The sequence below is a fragment of the Mustelus asterias genome, chromosome 13, assembly GCF_964213995.1.
Source record: "Mustelus asterias chromosome 13, sMusAst1.hap1.1, whole genome shotgun sequence".
NCBI classification, from domain to species: domain Eukaryota; kingdom Metazoa; phylum Chordata; class Chondrichthyes; order Carcharhiniformes; family Triakidae; genus Mustelus; species Mustelus asterias.
The window spans coordinates 59218143-59237747 of record NC_135813.1 but is presented as its reverse complement, the minus strand read 5'-3'; the positions used below and the strand labels follow the sequence as shown (position 1 = coordinate 59237747).

The 19605-nt window shown below is 42.5% G+C and overlaps 1 protein-coding gene across 1 annotated transcript in view; it reads right to left on the bottom strand.

The window, feature by feature from the left end:
- Positions 1-19605, bottom strand: part of mapk1 (mitogen-activated protein kinase 1) — a 111001-nt gene that overhangs the window by 35544 nt on the left and 55852 nt on the right. Inside the window, exons 2-3 of the mRNA XM_078226843.1 lie at positions 15540-15722; positions 14154-14343 (exon numbers count right to left, since the gene is read on the bottom strand). Coding sequence (XP_078082969.1) covers positions 14154-14343; positions 15540-15722 — 373 coding nt within the window. The remainder of the gene's footprint in view (positions 1-14153; positions 14344-15539; positions 15723-19605) is intronic.

The window sequence follows — 19605 nt, the reverse complement described above, 5'->3', positions numbered from 1 at the left end:
GACTAGCTTATGGGAAAGACATGGTGGGGATTCATTCATAATTTTCAGGTTTATAACTAGTGGAGTGCCGCAGGGATTAGTGCTAGGGCCTCGATTTACGATTAATGACTTGGTTGAAGGGACTGACTGTGTTGTAGCCAAATTTGATGATACAAACGTAGGTAGGAAAACAGATTGTGAGGAGGATACAAAAAGTCGACAAAGGGATATAGATAAGTTAAGTGAGTGGGTAAAAATGAGGTAGATAGCGTATAATGTAGAAACATGCACTTGTCCACTTTGACGGGGAGAATAGAGAAACAGAATGTTACTTAATGAAAAGAAACTGCAGCATGCTGCGGTAGAGGGATCTGGGTGCCCGACTACATGAATCACATGGACAGTTGCAGCAAAATTTCCCTACTTCAAGAGACAAAAGCATAAAGACCATCTGACCAGGGTTCATGTTATGGACTGATCAATTCAGACAGCTAAGTGAATAGTACTCTACATGAACAGTAAATTTGCAGCAAGGAAAATCTTTACCAATGTCAGAGTAACAGATACTTCTCCTTCAAACTGGAAGTGATCCTTGAAACATAATTAAATGGCAAAATGTTACCAGCCACCAATTAGGGGAGGTAGTGGCACAGTGGTAATGTCACTGGACTAGTTATCCAGAGACCCAGGTGATGCTCTGGGGATCTGGGTTCAAATCCCACCATAGCAGATGGTGACATTTGAATTCAATAAAAATCTGGAATTAAAAGTCTAATGATAATCATGAAACCGTTGTCGATTGTCATAAAAACCCATCTGGTTCACTCATGTCTTTTAGAGAAGGAAATCTGCTATCCTTACCTGGTCTGACCTACATGCGACTCCAGATCCACAGCAATGCCCTCTGAACAAGGCAATTGGGATGGGCAATAAATGCTGGACCAGCCAGTGACACCCACATCCCATGAAAGAATAAAATAAAATTAGCTTCACTTCCCTAAACACCTCAAAGCTGCAATTCACCCAGTGTTAAACATCTTTGAAGATAACACAGAATAAGAACATTAAAACTGTATTCCCCAATTCATCAAGCTATTGAATAAATTACTTTAGAAAGTTAACAGGATGTCAATAACATAGGATGCTTGACCCAATTCAAATGAAGAAAAATTAATAATTTGCAAAACCAGTTATCAGTAACATTACATGGAGGGAATGAATTAATGTCTTTACACTCCGACATTAGCACTGGGAACTTGTTCAATTGCAGATGCATACTAATGCCTTGGGCATACTGGATTGTAATGTTTACTTCCTACAGTTAGAAAAGTTAGTAGGAATCAGTTTTAATACAAGTTTTTCATTGAATAAAATAACCAATAGAAAATGCTGCTGTCTTGTCAAAAGATCAGAATCTTTTATGAAGCAAGTTGCACAACAAAAAGGTCAAGTGTGGATCCTGCTCTAAAAATTCTTGGACACATGTTCTAACTGGATTAAATATAATTGGGGTGTAGGCTAGAAGACTACTTGAGTCTGCTCTATCCAAAATAAAATAATGGCTGATCCTCTACTTCAACTCCACATTCCTATCATAGAATCCTACAGTGCAGGAGGCCATTCGGCCCGATTGAGCCTGCACCGACCACAATCCCACCCAGGTCCGATCCCCATAACCTGATGCATTTACACTAGCTAGACCCCCTGACACTAAGGTTTGATTTGATTTATTATTGTCACATGTATTAGTAGACAGTGAAAAGTATTGTTTCTTGCACACTATACAGCATAATGCTCATAGAGAAGGAAATGAGGGAGTGCAGAATGTAGTGTTACAGTCATAGCTAGGGTGTAGAGAAAGATCAACTTAATGCAAGGTAGGTCCATTCAAAAGTCTGACGGCAGCAGGGAAGAAGCTGTTCTTGAGTTGGTTGGTACGTGACCTCAGACTTTTGTATCTTAGGGTCAATTTAGCATGGTCAATCAACCTAACCCTCACATCTTTGGACTGAGGGGAAACCGGAGCACCCGGAGGAAACTCACACAGACACGGGGAGAATGTGTAAACTCCACACAGACAGTGACCCAAGACAGGAATCGAACCCCAGTCCCTGGCGCTGTGAGGTAGCAGTGTGCCACTGCGCCACCATGCTGCCCCATGCTAACCACTGTATCATCCTATCCACATATCTTGTTTCGTTTAGTGTCCAAAAATCAATCCATCTTCACCTTGACTATTCTCATCCACCGAACATCCAATAGAGGATTTCTAAGATTCACAACTCTCTCACTGAAGAAATCTCTCATCTTCATCCTAAATAGCTGACCCCTTACCTGAGACTATAGTTCTAGACCCCAAGTCTAAGGAAATAGCCTCTCAGTAGCAATCCTGTTAAGTCCAATATGGGACAGCTGCACAGCAGCGGTACAACTGTAAACCTGCAGGCGTGCTTGTATGTTTTAAATTGACTGACGAATGGGAGAGTTGTGAAGATCTGGGGTTTTTCCAATCAACAAATGTTAATTAAGGTGAATCCAATCAAGAGCAGAAACAACTTTACCTCCAACATGACAGATGGGACTCAAATTGCAGGCTTGAAGTTGGGCAGCCTCACTACCCAAGTGAGTAACAGTATTATGCAGCATTCATAACTGCTTGATACTGCTGCAGTCTGCCACTGGATAACACTAAGTATCAGAGATCTGCGGTTAATCATGTGAAAGCATATGTACAACTTAAGACAGGTAAGCAGGAACACAGGTCATACTTTTGCCTCAATTTCTGAACTGTTAGCTTACTGCATGCATTCAAAATCAATTAACAATATCGATAATTAAGTTACCCTGAGTGGGAGTGAGCCGTGAGAAGGATGCAAGATGCTTCAGTGTGGTTTGGACTGGCTGAGAGTGTGGGCATCTGCATGGCAGATTCAGTATAATGTGGATAAATGTGAGGTTATCCACTTTGGTAGCAATAATAGGAAGACAGATTACTTGAATGGGTGTAAATTGAGAGCTGGATACTCAATGAGACCCTGGAGCCCTCGTGCATCAGTCGCTGAAAGTAAATGCGCAGGTACAGCAGGCAGTGGAGGCGGCAAATGGCATTTTGGCTTCATAGCAAGAGGATTTGAGTATCAGGATAGGGATGTTTTGCTTCAATTGTTGGTGAGGCCACATCTGGAGTATTGCGTGCAGTTCTGGTGTCATTATCTGAGGAAGGGTGTACCGTAAGATTTACCAGGCTGATTCCTAGGATGGCAAGTCTGTCACATAAGTCGATTAGGATTATATTCATTGGAGTTTAGAAGCGTGAGGGGGGAATCTCAGAAACGTATAAAATTCTAACAGGGTGAGACAGGAAAGATTCAGAAAGGGTGGAGGAGTCCAGAACTAGGGGTCATAGTTTGAGGATAAGGGGTAAACCTTTTAGAACTGAGAGAAGAAATTTCTTATAAAGGGTGGTGAATGTGTGGAATTCACTACCACAGAAAGTAGTTGAGGCCAAAATGTTGCCTGATTTCAAGAAGAAATTAGATACAGCTCTTGGGGCTGAAGAGATCAAGGGATATTTGGGGGCGGGGGTGAAATCAGGATATTGAAATTGAATATCAGCCATGATCAAAATGAATGGGGGAGCAGGCCCGAAGGATGGAATGGCCTACTCCTGCTTCGAGTTTCTATGTTTCTATCATACCAAAACGCTCCAAGCTAAAAAATACAATCCTCTTGCTGATGTGGTCGAGTGATGTGGATAATCATTTAGGTATAGCATCCTGCTAATTTAGTCAGAAAGTACTTGAAGCTAAAGAGAGGTGGCAATCCAATTCAGAGTTCAGAAAACAGTCTCTGAACCCTAGGATAATGTTCTGATCTTTCGGCTGTTTTAGATTTGTACTGCATTTTATGAAAAATAAAACTCAATGACTTAAAAAAGAGAAACTAAAGTAAAAGCAAAAGAATAGTTTTGGCTCTCGTGGCTGATGTTGAGGTGGTTTTTAAACTATAGATATAGCCCATTACTGCCAGACAGCTTTCATTGCGTTGATAAAGTGGATGCAGAGACCACTGACAAAAGCCAATAAAAGACACATCAGAAACATCCAAAACATTCCAATCTCTACCATCTTAACTGCTGGTGCCACCCTTAATTATTTTTTTCATTAAGCATTTGGTTATTCTGATTTGTTGGCAATGTATTTGAAGCTATTAGTTACTGGGTTTGCCTCTGAGATTCACAGGGTGAGATAACATTCACATTTCATTAACTATGTACTTCGAACTCTGAGCATTCAATGAGAATGCCAGAGCTAAAAGTACATTTGGAACATTGTATTTCCATTTACAAATGCTCCATTAGCCCAGGCATAGGATTATCTACTTGTATAATGTTAACCGTAAATCCTCGGAAATTGCACACCTGCAAAACTTACCATTTGACAATCTGAAAAAACGATTGCACACTTTTAATTGGAAAGTTTAATTGGATATGAAACCAGTTTAATAAGATAAATCCCTCTTAATCAGGATGTAAATTGGATAATTCCCTAAACATAGTATCTAATTAAATGTCCTTTCAATGTTTTAAGAAATTAATTTGTGTATTAACTTGTTTATTTAAAAATACCACATATGGCTAAGCAGAATAATAACTCCCACAGATTGGAGTCGCAAGATGATTTTATTTCATTGACAGGTTAGGTTCAAATCCTAATAGTCATTTGCCCAAGTTAAGGTGTGAATTAGTCTCAATCTGACCCAACCTGATGGCAAACAGGTGAGCTTTTCAGTTATATAATTTTGAACATAATTACTGCCCATGGTTGAGCTGGTAAGATAATTGAAAGTGATCTGGTTAAAATGGGTCAAAATTGGCCAAAGGGAACTAAAAATGGCAAGAATCCAGAGGCTTTAATTAAACCCTTTCCGTTCCTACACATTAAGCCGTTAATACTTTAAAAATCAGATTTTGTTACAGCTTCAACATGGCATTTATATTCCTCATCAGACCCATTTCAGTGCTGTGCAATCACAATAATAGAATGATACAGTACAGAGACACCAGTCGTGTCTGTGCCAACTCTTTGAAAGGGCAATTCAGTCCCACTGCACTGCCTTCTTTCCCTCCCAACCCACCGCTGCCCTCATAACCCTGAAAGAAATTCCACTTCAATTATTTATCAAATTCCATTAAAAAAGTTGTTCATTTGCTACCACCATTCTTTCAGTGCATTCCAGATTATAAAACTTCATGGCATAAATATTTCTCTCAAGTTGCATCTTGTTCTTTCGCCAATCACCTTATGACCTGCATCAGGTTATTGATCCTTCTTCCTTTGGAAGCAATTTCTCCTTATTTACTAAATCAAAATCATTCATAAAATTGAAAACTGCTAACAGAAAATGGGAGTAAAGGCCATTCAGCCCATCGAGCCTGCTCTGCATTTCAAATGGTCATGCCTGACCCTCTATTTCAACACCACATACCCAGGCTCTCCTCATACCCCTCTAGATTCTAGAAATATAAATATCTAAACCTTAAATATATTCAGTGACTTGGCTTCCACAGTCTTCTGTGGTAGAGAATGCCATAGGTTTCACCACTCAATTAAGAAATTTATCCACATCTCAGTCCTAAATGGTCTGATCCATATCTGGAGAGAACCCTTGTTCTTGACACCCTAGCCAGAGGAAACCACATCCCTGCACCCAGTTTGTCCAGTTGGAATTTTATACATTTCAATTAGATTCCCTCTCATTCTTCCAAAACCCAGAGAATACAGGCCCAGTTGACCAATCTCTCCTCTTACGACAATCCTGCCATCTCAGCAAATCAGTCTGGTGAACCTTGGCTGCACTCACTCTATGACTTCTCTAAAGACTACCAAAACTGTACATAGTACCCCAGATGTGGTCTCATCAAGGCCCTGTACAGCTGCAGCAAAACATCCTGGCTCCTGTACTCAAATTCTCTTGCAATGAAGGCCAACATATCATTTGCCTTCCCAACTGCTTACTGTAGTTACTTGCATGCTTGCTTTCAGCGACTGGATCTGGACACCCAGATTCCTTTGTACATCAACATTTCCCAATCACCACTTAAATAACACACTGCCATTCGGTTCTCCATCCAAATTGGATAACTTCATATTTATCCACATTATAAAGGCATCTGCCATGTATTTGCCTACTTGCTCAACTTGTCTAAATCACCTTGAAGCCTCTTAACATCCTCCTCAATACTCACATTCCACCAAGTTCTGTATAGTCAGCAAACTTGGAAATATTACATTTGATTCCCTCATCCAAATCATTGATTTCTGTTTCCAGTCTGCTACCAATTTTCAATCCATGCCAATATATTAACGCAACCCATGCACTTTGATTTTACACACTATCCTCTTGTATGGGAATTTATCAAACGCTTTCTGAAAATCAAAATACATCACATCCACTGGTTCACCCTCCTCTATTCTACTAGTTACGCACTCCAAAAACATGCAAACTCCATACTGACAGTCACCCAAGGCCAGAATTGAACCTGGGTCCCTGGCGCCGAGAGGCAGCAGTGCTAACCACTGTGCCACCAAAATGGACCTGCATTTGTCATCACGATCTTTTTCTTTTCATATACCTGTAGAAGCTTTTACAGTCCACTTTTATGTTACTTAATCTTTGCTTTAAGATCAACGCCAGTTCCTCTAGTCTATACAACTCAAGTCTGTCATCCCTGGCACCATTCCAGTAAACCTCCCGTTACCTCTCCAAGGCCTTAAGATCCTCCTGAAAGAGTGGTGGCCAGAATTAGCCACAGCAGCTGGGGCCCCACCACATCATTTTCCTTCCTTGATTTTGTGCTTTTATTATAAAGCCGACTACCTCTTTTTAAATAGCCTTCTCAACTTGTCCTGCCACGTGTAAAGAATTGTACACGTAAACCAAAACGTCTATTTTTGAGCCCCCTTTAAAACTGTACCATTTAGTTTATATCACATCGCTCTTCATCCTTCCTCCCAACATTAAATTTAACACAAGTCAGTCATCTGCCACGTGACCCAGTCTGTTACATAACCTTGTCCTCAATAGCATATCTCCAAGTTTTAGTTCATCTACAAACTTTGCACTTATGCTCTTTATAGCCAATCCCAGGTCAGTTATAAATATTAGAGAGAATATTATCACCACCAACCCGATGGACACCACAGCATACTTCCCACCCGCTGAAAAATAACTGCACGAGGTTGATCATCCTTTATCCACAAATCTGAAAACAGAATACATCCAAATACCGCACACTCTTTGAATCTCATTAACCTTAAAGCAAGCCTATGACCTGAGCAGACATTAACCTTGTCAACCATACCCAGCCTTCAGTGCAGAAAATCTTTGGCCCAACATGAACCTCGCAGACTGCACCCGGGCTTTAGCGTGGGATGTCCAATTGTTTGTCTGAACAGTTCACCTTGTGAACACTCCCCTACAAACAGAATCTTAAGAAGTTCCATCTGTGGCGCTATCCAACAGGTATTTATCATTCAGTGATACACCTTAGTTTGAGCAATTGTATTTAATATAGCGGTTTTATTTTAGGAATATAGCTGCTTCAGCCACTGTAATGCTAGTAGGCCCAGATGCAGTATCCAAAAACCAAAATTATCTGAAATCCAAGACACAATCAGCCCCGAAGGTCTTGGGTAAAGAATGCACAACCTGTATGGACTCTCTGCTCCTTATGTATCCATGCAGTCAAAATCTTCTAAATCCCTCTTAATTTGTCGAACAAGTCAAATACATTTTCAACATTCATGTATATTGTAATCTCAAATTGGTCAATGTGTCTTTTTCAAGTCCATGCTGGCTTTAATTTATTAACCCACATTTTTCTAAGTATCACTCCCTTTTGTTCCAATTACTAGATCTAAACATTCATCTGACTTTAGGCTGACTTGCTTGCAATCGCCAAGTTTATACCTTTTCATTTGAGCAGGGGTGGAACCATTTACAATATTTTAGCTCTTTGGCACCACTCCCATACTTAAAGATGATCAGAGCCTCTCCAATTTTCAGCCTTAAACCCTCATGCAATCTACAGAATATCCCATGTAGATCAAGTACCATTTCCATTTTGAGGTCTGCCAACCTCAACCACCTTTTTATAGGCAATTTCTCTACTACCTCCTCCTTTACTGTGATACTGGCAACATCTTAACAGATGCAAAACACGTCTGTTCTCCATCCCACATGATTTCTGTGATCCCTTATCAACTTATCCCTCTTGTTTAAGTTCACCCCTGTACATTTTATATTCCATTAAGTTCCCAAGGGACACAAGAAATAGTAGACCATATGCTCCCTCTGCTCAGCACACTTTCCCACCCAACTCCCATATCCCTCCTTTCACTTAGATCACAAAAGTCCATCTCAGTCTTGAATATATTCAAGAATGGCGGGGTGGTGTTACATTCCATTGGGACCATTCGAGAATCGAATGAATTTTAGAAGAATCACCACTCATGCATTCACTATCTAGATTTGATTTATTATCGTCATATGTATTAGCATAGTGAAAAGTATTATTTCTTGCAGAGAGAGTGCAGAATGTGTTACAGTCATAGAGAACAAGAGTAAAAGATAGAATTAGAAATCATAGAAACCCTACAGTGCAGAAGGAGGCCATTCGGCCCATCGAGTCTGCACCGACCACAATACCACCCAGGCCCTACCCCCACATATTTACCCGCTAATCCCTCTAACCTACACATCCCAGGACTCTAAGGGGCAATTTTTAACCTGGCCAATCAACCTAACCCGCACATCTTTGGACTGTGGGAGGAAACCGGAGCACCCGGAGGAAACCCACGCAGACACGAGGAGAATGTGCAAACTCCACACAGACAGTGACCCGAGCCGGGAATCGAACCCGGGACCTTGGAGCTGTGAAGCAGCAGTGCTAACCACTGTGCTACCGTGCCGCCCCATTAGAAGGCATGCTGGGCACAGCTTGCAAGAAGTCGCCTCGCTCCTGCGCCATCTTGGAAAAACGCATCTTTGAAAATGCAAGGAAATAGGTAATCAAGTCCAGGGGATGTGGTGGCTTTCGGTCCCATTAATTTCTCCAGTTCCTTTGGAATATGAGTTAATCGGGCCACTCAGCCCATCCAATTTTATCCTTAATTTCACATTTCTGCTTACCCCAGTTAATCTTTCACCCCTTTCAAGAATCTATTTCTGCTTTAAAGATAATCAAAGACTTTGCCTCAACCACATTTTGAAGAGGAGAATTCTAAAGATGCATGATAGATAAATTTTTGAATAGTAAAGGAATTAAGGGTTATGGTGAGCAGGCAGGTAAGTGGAGCTGAGTCCACAAAAAGATCAGCCAAGATCTTACTGAATGGCGGAGCAGGTTCGAGGGGCCAGATGGCCTACTCCTGCTCCTAGTTCTTATGTTATGACCCTCAGAAAAAAAATCCTCACCGGTCTTAAATGGACAACTCTTATTTTTAAACAGTGGCCCCTAGTTCTAGATTCTCCCACAAGAGGAAACATCCTCTCCACATCCACCCTGTCAACTTCTCCCCACCCCATACCAGGATTTTATATGTTTCAATCAAGTCACCTCTCACTCTTAAACTGCAGCAGATACAAGCCAAGCCAGTCTAGCCTTTCCTCACTAGACAACCCACCCATCCTAGTTATTAGTCTAGTAAGCCTTCTCTGAACTGCTTCCAATGCATTTACATCTTTAAACAGTACTCCAGATGTGGTCTCGCCATAGAATGATAAAGTCCCTATAGTACAGAAGGAGGCCATTCAGCCCATTGAGCCTACACTGACAACACCTCCCACCCATGCCTTTTCCTCATAATCCCATGTATTTATCCTGCTAACCCCCCGACACTAAGGGATAATTTAACATGGCCAATCAACCTAACCCGCACATCTTTGGACAAAGCCCTATATAACGGAAGCATAAGCTCCTGATTCTTGTATTCAATTTTCCCTTGCAATATACGATAACATTCTATTAGCTTTGCTAAATTACTTGCTGCACATGCATACTAACCTTCTGGAATTCATGCACTAGGACTCTCAGATCCCTCTGCATCTCATTAAAACCAATCTCTCACCATTAGGATAATATGCTTTTTATTCCATCTGCCAAAATGGACCACCTTAAAAGTATACTCCATTTGCCAGATCTTTGCCCACTCACCTAGTCTATACATTTCCTTTTGTAGCCTCAAGTTCTCTTTACAACTTGCATTCCTACCTCTGTCATCAACAAATTTAGCAACCATACTCTTGGTCCTTTCGTTCAATCATTTATATAAATTGTGAAAAGTTAAAGCTCCTGTGCATACCACTTGTCAGCCTACTGTTTCCTGTTCGCTAGCCAATTTTTATCCATGCCAATGTCATCCCTGCACCATGAGCTTTTATTTTTCCACAATAACCTCTGATGAAGCACCTTATCAAATGCCTTCTGAAAGTCCAAGTACACTATATTGACTGGTCCCCCTCACTGCACCTGTTACTTCTTCAAAGAACTTAATAAATTGGTTAGGATTTCCCTTTCACAAAACCATGCTGACTGTCCGATTAATTTATCCGACTGTCCTGTTATAACGTCTCGAACAGCTTCGAGCATTTCCCCCATTGATAAGCTAACTCGCCTATTGTTTTTGGCTTTGTCTCCTTTTTGAATAATGGAGTCACATTAGCTATTTTCCAATTTTGTGGAACCTTCCCCAAATAGAGTGAATTTTGGAAAATTAAAACCAATGCATCAACTATCTTATTAGCCACTTCTTTTCCGACTCTTGGACAAAATTCACCAGGGTCTGGGGACTTAAACTGTTGGAACTGTGTTGACATGAACCACTTGCATGATGATTATAATTTTCTTGACTTCCTCCCTCCTAATTCCTGATATACAGCTACTTCTGGGATGTTACTTGTATCCTCTATAGTGAAGACCGATGCAAAATATCTATTCAATTACTCTGCCATTGCCTTATTTTCCATTATTAACTCCCATGGCTCACTTCCTATAGGACCAATGTTCGCTTTGTTAACTATTTTCTTTTTTAAAAATCTAGAAACTTTTACAATCTGCTTTTATATTTCTAGCTAGCTTTCTCTTGTACTCTATTTTATCTCTCCTTATTAATCTTTTAGTTCATTCTTTGCTGTTTTATATATTCTGTCCAATTTTCTGACCTGCCACTCATCTTTGTGCAATTATATTTTTTCTTTAAGTTTGATACTATGGTGAACTTTTTTTAGTTAAGCATGAATGGTGGGTCCTCCCCTTGGAATTTTTCTCTCCCATTGGCCTGTGTCTAATCCGTGTATTCTGAAATATTCCTTTAAATATCTGCCACTGTATCTCTGTAGATCTTGGGCGACATGGTAGCGCAGTGGTTAGCACTGCTGCTTCACAGCTCCAGGGTCCCGGGTTTGATTCCCGGCTCGGGTCATTGTCTGTGTGGAGTTTGCACGTTCTCCTCGTGTCAGCGTGGGTTTCCTCCGGGTGCTCCGGTTTCCTCCCACAGTCCAAAGATGTGCGGGTTAGGTTGATTGGCCAGGTTAAAAATTGCCCCTTAGAATCCTAAAATGCGTAGGTTAGAGGGATTAGTGGGTAAATATGTGGGGGTAGGGCCTGGGTGGGATTGTGGTCGGTGCAGACTCGATGGGCCGAATGGCCTCCTTCTGCACTGTAGGGTTTCTATGATTTCTATGATCTGGCCATAACCTATATTGACAGTTCACTTTCGGTAGTTCGGCCTTCACGCCCTCATAATTGCCCTTATTCAAGTTTCAAATACTCGTCTTAGACTGTCTTTTCTCCCTCCAACTGAATGTAAAACTCAATCATATTATGGTCACTGCGACCTAGGTGCACCTTCACTAGGACATTAATCGCATTCTTAGCTCATCTGCTTTGTTTCAATTGCCACGTGTATTCAGATACAAAGCCTTAAGTTTTGTCCGTTTATTATTTTTGTACCTGTCTCATCTGTAAATTTACTCAGTTGTACTCCCTGTCCCTTCCTGGCATGGTCTGTTTATCACTTTTTATATTAATACCTCCTTCTCTTCCCTTGTTTCTACTTTGACATACCACATCTGCCCATATTTGATCACTTGCCTCCAATATTTAGTTTAAAACCCTTGCTACTTCCCTAGTTATGGGGATCGCAAGAACACTGGTCCCAGCATGGTTCAGGTATAGACTGTCCCAAAGGTACAGCCACCACCAAACGGTTCCGAAGAGTCATAATGGACTCAAAATGTTAACTTAGTTTCTCTCTGCACTGATGCTGCCAGACCTGCTGGGTTTTCCAGCACTTTGTTTTTATTTCAGGTCCACATTAGTTTGTTTTTATTCTCATAGCCCGAATGCTGGGCAGATACAACAATGACATACTCACCCCAAAAAATTAAGGCTCACCGAGCAGTCTCAATTCGAGAGGGTTGGTACAGATTCAAGAGAATAGCAAATCCAAGGACCAGCCTTGAGAGTCAAGTGTGGGGGCTTTGCCATTCAATCTGAACTGGCATTCAAGTTTGACTCACTTACTATGGGGAACAGCTACTGAGTCATGCTTCTTTGCTTAGGTTTTGCAGTAACTAGCACACAACACATTAACACCTATACTCCAACAATGACACACAGATGAAGTCAAAGGAGCATTCCATGGTAACCTCAGCAGGGTAATCAGAAGAGTACCCACCAGGACCAGACTCATTATTCTCAGTGATTTTAATGCCCCAGTGGACTATAATAGATGCAAGTACTCTGACACCACGGTATAGGCAGAGCAAACTCAACTGTTCAGCCCCTTCTCCATAGTGCAGCATGATTAAGACTTACCCATCACAAGCATAGTCCTCCAGCAAGCAGAAACTGAAAACAGGCAAGCAGCCTGGATCCAAACACTACTACTTTATGACAGAGGTCTCAAAAACATGTGCTTTACCCACTCCCTTAGAGGTGCAGAATGTGTATTGTATCTTTGAAGAAAAAATCTAAGGCATTTGAGCACAGAGTCAAGTCATGAAGGAAGCATGATGTAGCTGTTCTGAAGGACATGGCCAAGAGACAATTGATGAGAACTGGAACACAAACTAGCCGCACGAATTGCTAATATCTGGAGTGGCTTTCTATGTTCTATGTTCTAACACTGCCATTGAAGATTCTTTCCCTCACTACTCCAGTCTATATGATGATATACTGAAGCCTGCATTATCACTTATCCTGTAGTACTTTCATCTTCCTGTAATTTGCCTGCAAATTTTCTCCAATTCCTTTTTGCAATTTAGAACCTACCAAATGCACTCAGCAGCAAAATAGCTTCTCTGTTGTTCTTTAATTGTAGTCCAAGATTGAAGTCCTTGAACTCTCACATGCTTCATTCCTTTCGAGGGTTGTAACTGTATCTTTGGTCAATATGGCCACCTCCTTCCTTCCCTAACTTTCCCAATATGTTGAAGTCAAGAATGTTGTACCCATTCCTCCCCTTGTATGAGCCAGGTCTCCATTACTGCCACTATATTTTAATCCCATGTGGCTACTCATGCCTGCCAACTTTATTTTCAACACTCCATGCATTAATGCACAAGCACGCCAAACCCATCATCCATCTCTCATTTCCCCATATGATCTATCCCATTTCGGGACTACTCTTTCTTCTAGATCTTGATCTCTCCCAGTTATTTCTGCACCTTCTACCTCCTCTCAAATGAGTCATGAAGGCACTCATACGTCAGCCACATCATGCACACTAGCTCGACTTGGAAACATATTGCTCCTTTGTTGTCAGAGGGTCAAATCCTGGAACTTCCGATTTATACATTTTTTGGGAGTGCCTTTATTACAAGGATTACTGTGATTCAAGACAGCAGTTCATCATCCTCTCAAGAGCTATTAGAAATGGACAATAAATGCTGGCCTTGACACTGATACCCACATCTTGTGAATGCATGAAAGGACACTCCTGCTGTAGAAATCTGAAGCCCTTCTCCAGTCAAACTCCAATAACAGACCTAAAACACTAAGGAGACAATCAGATGGGACTGCAGTGCTTTCAGAGTGGCCACTGGTACATCATTCACACTCACTTCTGTGTCATCCCCAGTGCAAAAAAGGGGAATATTATGAAACTAACCTTCAGGTCACAGGTGGTATTGAGCAGTAGGTTGGATGGTTTGAGATCCCGATGAAGGACATTGGCAGAGTGGATGTACTTTAACCCTCGCAGGATCTGATACAGGAAGTAACAGATGTGATCATTGCTAAGATGCTGAGTCTTCAGCAGTTTATACAGGTCTGTTTCCATCAGGTCTTGTACAATGTACCTGGAAATAAAAGTCAAGGAAGCCACAAACATTGCCAATATGGAATATCCTGTAAAGGTATGCACTCTGTTGTTGAATCCCCGTTTCATTTCTCTTCAACAAAGTTCACAATTTAACTCAAAAATGTTTGTAGTTCCAATAACATTATACTGATCTTTGCAACATGACTCCACAAAAAATGCATGATTTCAAGCAACCTTGTTCCTTAATCACATTCCAGAGCTATGGTATTGAAACCACAACTCCTCAGAAGTGCTTCCACTGAGTGAGTCACAAATCAACTCAGCACTCCTGTTTGGTCAGGAGGGTGTAAGCGATAGGTGTCCTCCCCAATATATGAACAACTATCGAATCATATCCAGTGACTGCACCAGTCTCCAAACAGATGGACATTATGGTACCAGCATGTACATCCAGGTATTGGAGTCATTTAGTCAGATTACATGAGGATCATGGTTTTCATTATTTTTTTGGGACTGCATTCAAGGGGAGGGAAGTCAGTGATTTTATTCTGGGATTCGGTGTTGCATAAGCATATGCTGAGTAAAGCTCCATCTATTCTGTCCTAACGATGCCTTGACATCAGAGTCAGAAAAGCACTCACTCTACTAATTTAAATTCATATAATCCATAGAATCTCTACAGTGCAGGAGGCCACCTGGCCCACAGAGTCTGTGCCCACCCTCCAAAGGAGCACTCTAACTAGGCTCACTCCCCCGCCTGATCCCCATAACCCCATGCATCGACCATGATCAAACGACCTAACCTGCACATCTTTAGACTGCAGGAGGAAACCGGAGCACCCAAAGGAAACCCACGCAGACATGGGGAGAACGTGCAAACTACAGTCACCCAAGACCAGAATCAAACCCAGGTCCCTTGCATTGTGAGGCATAAACACTGTGCCACCTACCACTTTCGACCACAGCTGCCATCTTTGTAGAGTTTGAGCAAGTTTGAAAGTCACTGCTATAATTATATAAACCTACTTGCTTTTGGGCCAACTCTCACCAGGAATTGAATCAATACTGCTCATTACCTTTTACATAAAACCCTTGCAACCAGCACACAGGAGGAACTTTCACATCCAACCTGGGCTAATGTGATGAATGTTTGAGATGAAAGGACAGCATGCTAACCCTGTATATCAAGCAGCCAAATATATTTTTTAAAATGTTACTGTAGAAGCAGGATACACATCTTTCATCTGGTCAATGGTGGGTGCTCGGATGATGTCATTGATGCCGATGATGTTCTCATGTTTGAAGCGCAGCAGGATTTTAATCTCACGCAGAGTCCGCTGGCAGTATGTCTGGTGTTCAAAAGGGCTGATCTTTTTGATGGCCACACGAACCTTATTCACATTGTCATGGGCTGAACTGTAAAAACAGACACAGCATTTCACCGGGTTTGAACACAATTCACCCAAAAAAATTGGACCGAGTGGAACACTCAGTAAGAAATCTGCACAAATCTACAGCACATGGAAAAAACACACATCTATACAGGTCATAACCTTAAAGGAGGAAAGAGAAAACAATGGTTAAATCTTTTAAAAAGACCAGGACAAAGGATTATCAGTTGAGTAACAAATTAAATGCTTATCAGCAGCTTCCCTAATATATATAGAACATAGAAAAGCGACAGCACAAACAGGCCCTTCGGCCCACAAGTTGCGCCGAACATGTCCCTGCCTACTAGGCTTACCTATAACGCTCTATCTTACTAACTTGCATGAACTTATCCAAAAGTCTCTTAAAAGACCATATCAAATCCGCCTCCACCATCACTACCGGCAGCCGATTCCACACAGCCACCACCCTGTGAGTGAAAAACTTACCCCAAACATCTCTGTACCTACTCCCCAGCACCCTAAACCTGTGACCTCGTGGCAACCATTCCAGCCCTGGGTAAAAGCCTCCGAGAATCCACCCTATCAATACCTCTCAACATCTTATACACCTCTATCAGGTCACCTCTCATCCTTCGCCTCTCCAAGGAGAAAAGACCTAGCTCTCTCAACCTATCCTCATAAGGCATGCCATCTAGTCCAGGCAACGTCCTTGAAAATCTCCTCTGCACCCTTTCTATGGCTTCCACATCCTTTCTGTAATGAGGCAGCCAGAACTGGGCACAGTATCATAGAAATCATAGAAACCCTACAGTACAGAAAGAGGCCATTCGGCCCATCGAGTCTGCACCGACCACAATCCCACCCAGGCCCTACCCCCATATCCCTACATATCTTATCTGCTAATCCCTCTAATCTACGCATCCCAGGACACTAAGGGGCAATTTTAGCATGGCCAATCAACCTAACCCGCACATCTTTGGACTGTGGGAGGAAACCGGAGCACCCGGAGGAAACCCACGCAGACAGTGACCCAAGCAGGAATCGAACCCAGGTCCCTGGAGCTGTGAAGCAGCAGTGCTAACCACTGTGCTACCGTGCCGCCCTGTACTGCAGGAGGCGTCTGACCAGGGTCCTATACAGCTACAGCATTATCTCCCGATTTCTAAACTCAATTCCTCTATTGATGAAGGCCAGTATTCCATACGCCCTCTTAATTACAGCCTCTACCTGCGACGCTGCTTTGAGCGACCTATGAACCCGGACCCCAAGATCCTTCTGATCTTCCACACTGCCAAGCATCTTACCCTTATGTTCTTTCATCCTATTCGACCTGCCAAAATGAACCACCACACATTTATCTGGGTTGAAGTCCATCTGCCACTTCTCTGCCCAGTCTTGCACCTTATCTATGTCTCGTTGCAACTGCTGACATCCCTCTACACTATCTACAACACCACCAACCTTTGTGTCATCAAAAAACCTGCCAACCCATCCTTCCACTTCCTCATCTAGGTCATTTATAAAAATCACAAAGAGCAACGGTCCCAGAACAGATCCCTGGGGCACTCCACTGGTGACCGACCTCCATGCTGAAAAAGACCCATCTATAACCACTCTTTGCCTTCTGTGGGCAAGCCAGTTCTGAATCCACAAAGGAATGTCCCCTTGTATCCCATGCCCCTTCACTTTCTCAATAAGCCTTGCATGGGCACCTTATCAAACGCCTTGCTGAAATCCATATAAACTACATCTACCGCTCTTCCCTCATCTGTGTGTCTAGTTACATCTTCAAAAAATCCAATTAGGCTCGTACGGCATGATCTGCCTTGGACATAGCAGTGCTGGTTATACTATTCCTCTCCAGATGTTCATAAATCCTGCCTCTCAGGATCTTCTCCATCAACTTACCAACCACTGAGGTTAGACTCACTGGTCTATAATTTCCTGGGCTATCTCTTCTCCCTTTCTTGAATAACGGAACCATATCCGCAATCCTCCGGAACCCCTCCCGTCTCCATTGATGACGCAAAGATCATCGCCAGAGGCTCAGCAATCTCTTCCCTCGCCTCCCACAGTAACCTGGGGTACATCCCATCCGGTCCCGGCGATTTATCTAACTTGATGCTTTTCAAAAGCTCCAACACATCCTCTCCCCTAATGTCCACATGCTCAATCTTCTCAGTCCACTGCAAGTCTGTACTGCAACTACCAAGATCCTTTTCCACTGTAAATACTGAAGCCAAGTATTCATTGAGTACCTCTGCTATTTCTACCGGTTCTATAGTCTTTCCCACCGTCACATTTGGTAGGTCCTACTCCTTCACATCTTGTAGAATGCCTTGGGGTTTTCCTTTATCTTGTCTGCCAAGGCCTTCTCATGACCCATTCTTGCTCTTCTAATTTCCCTCTTAAGTTCCTTCCTACTAGTCGTATACTCTTCTAGATTTCTAACATTACCTAGCTCCCTGAACCTTTTGTAGGCTTTTCTTTTCTTCGACTAAATTAGTTACAGCTTTCGTGCACCATGGTTCCTGTAACCTACCATAACTCCCCTGTCTCATTGGAACGTTGCTGTGTAGAGCTCCAGACAAATTTTCCTTGAAAATTTGCCACATTTCTTCTGTACATTTCCCTGAGAAAACTCCTTCCAACTTATGCCTCTAATTTCCTGCCTAATAGCCTCATAATTGCCCTTACTCCAAATAAACACATTCCTAGCTTGACTGATCCTATCTCTCTCCAATGCTAATGTAAAGGAGATAGAGTTATGATCACTATCCCCAAAATGCTCTCCCACTGAGAGATCTGACACCTGCCCAGGTTCATTCCCTAATACCAAATCAAGTATAGCCTCTACTCTTGTCGGCTTATTCACATGCTGTGTCAGGAAGCCCTCCTGAACACACCTAACAAACTCCTCCCCATCTAAACCCCTTACCCTAGGGATATTCCAATCGATATTTGGGAAATTAAAATCTCCCATCACGACCACTCTGTTATCATCACATCTCTCCAGGATCTGCTTCCCAAACTGCTCCTCCACATTCCTGCTACTATTGGGCAGCCTATAGAAAACACCCAGTAAAGTTATTGACCCCTTCCTGTTGCGAACCTCCACCCACAGAGATTCCGTAGACAATCCTTCTGTGGCATCCATCTTTTCTACAGCCATGACACTATCCCTGGTCAACAGTGCCACTCCCCCACCCCTTTTGCCTCCTTCCCTGTCCCTCCTGAAACATCTGAAACCCGGCACTTGAAGTATCCAGTCCTGTCCCTGAGATAACCAAGTCTCTGTAATGGCCACCACATCACACTTCCAAGTAGTGATCCACACTCAGCTCATCCATTTTGTTCACTACACTCCTTCCATTAATATACACACATCTCAACCCTTCGGTCTGAGCGCTCCCCTTCTCCGTCACCTGCCTATCCTCCCTCTGACACCGTCTACAAACTCCTTTTAAGCTAACCACCTCTCTCCCAGTCACCTCATTTTGATTCCCACCCCCCAAACCATTCTAGTTTAAACACTCCCCAGTAGCCTTAGCAAACCTTCCCACCAGGATATTGGTCCCCCTGGGATTTAAGTGAAACCCGTCCTTTTTGTACAGGTCGCACCTGCCCTTAGAGGTCCCAGGAATCCCTGACCCCTGCTCCAATCCCTCAGCCACGCATTTATCCTCCACCTTATTCCGTTCCTTCCCTCACTGTCCTGTGGCACAGGCAGCAATCCCAAGATTACTACCTTTGCGTTCATTCTTCTTAACTCCCTACCTAACTTCCTATATTCTCTTTTCATAACCCCTTCCCTGCCTACGTCAGTGGTACCAGTATGCACCACGACCTCTGGCTCCTCTCCCTCCCACTTCAGGATTTCTTGGATACGGTCAGAAACATCCCTGATC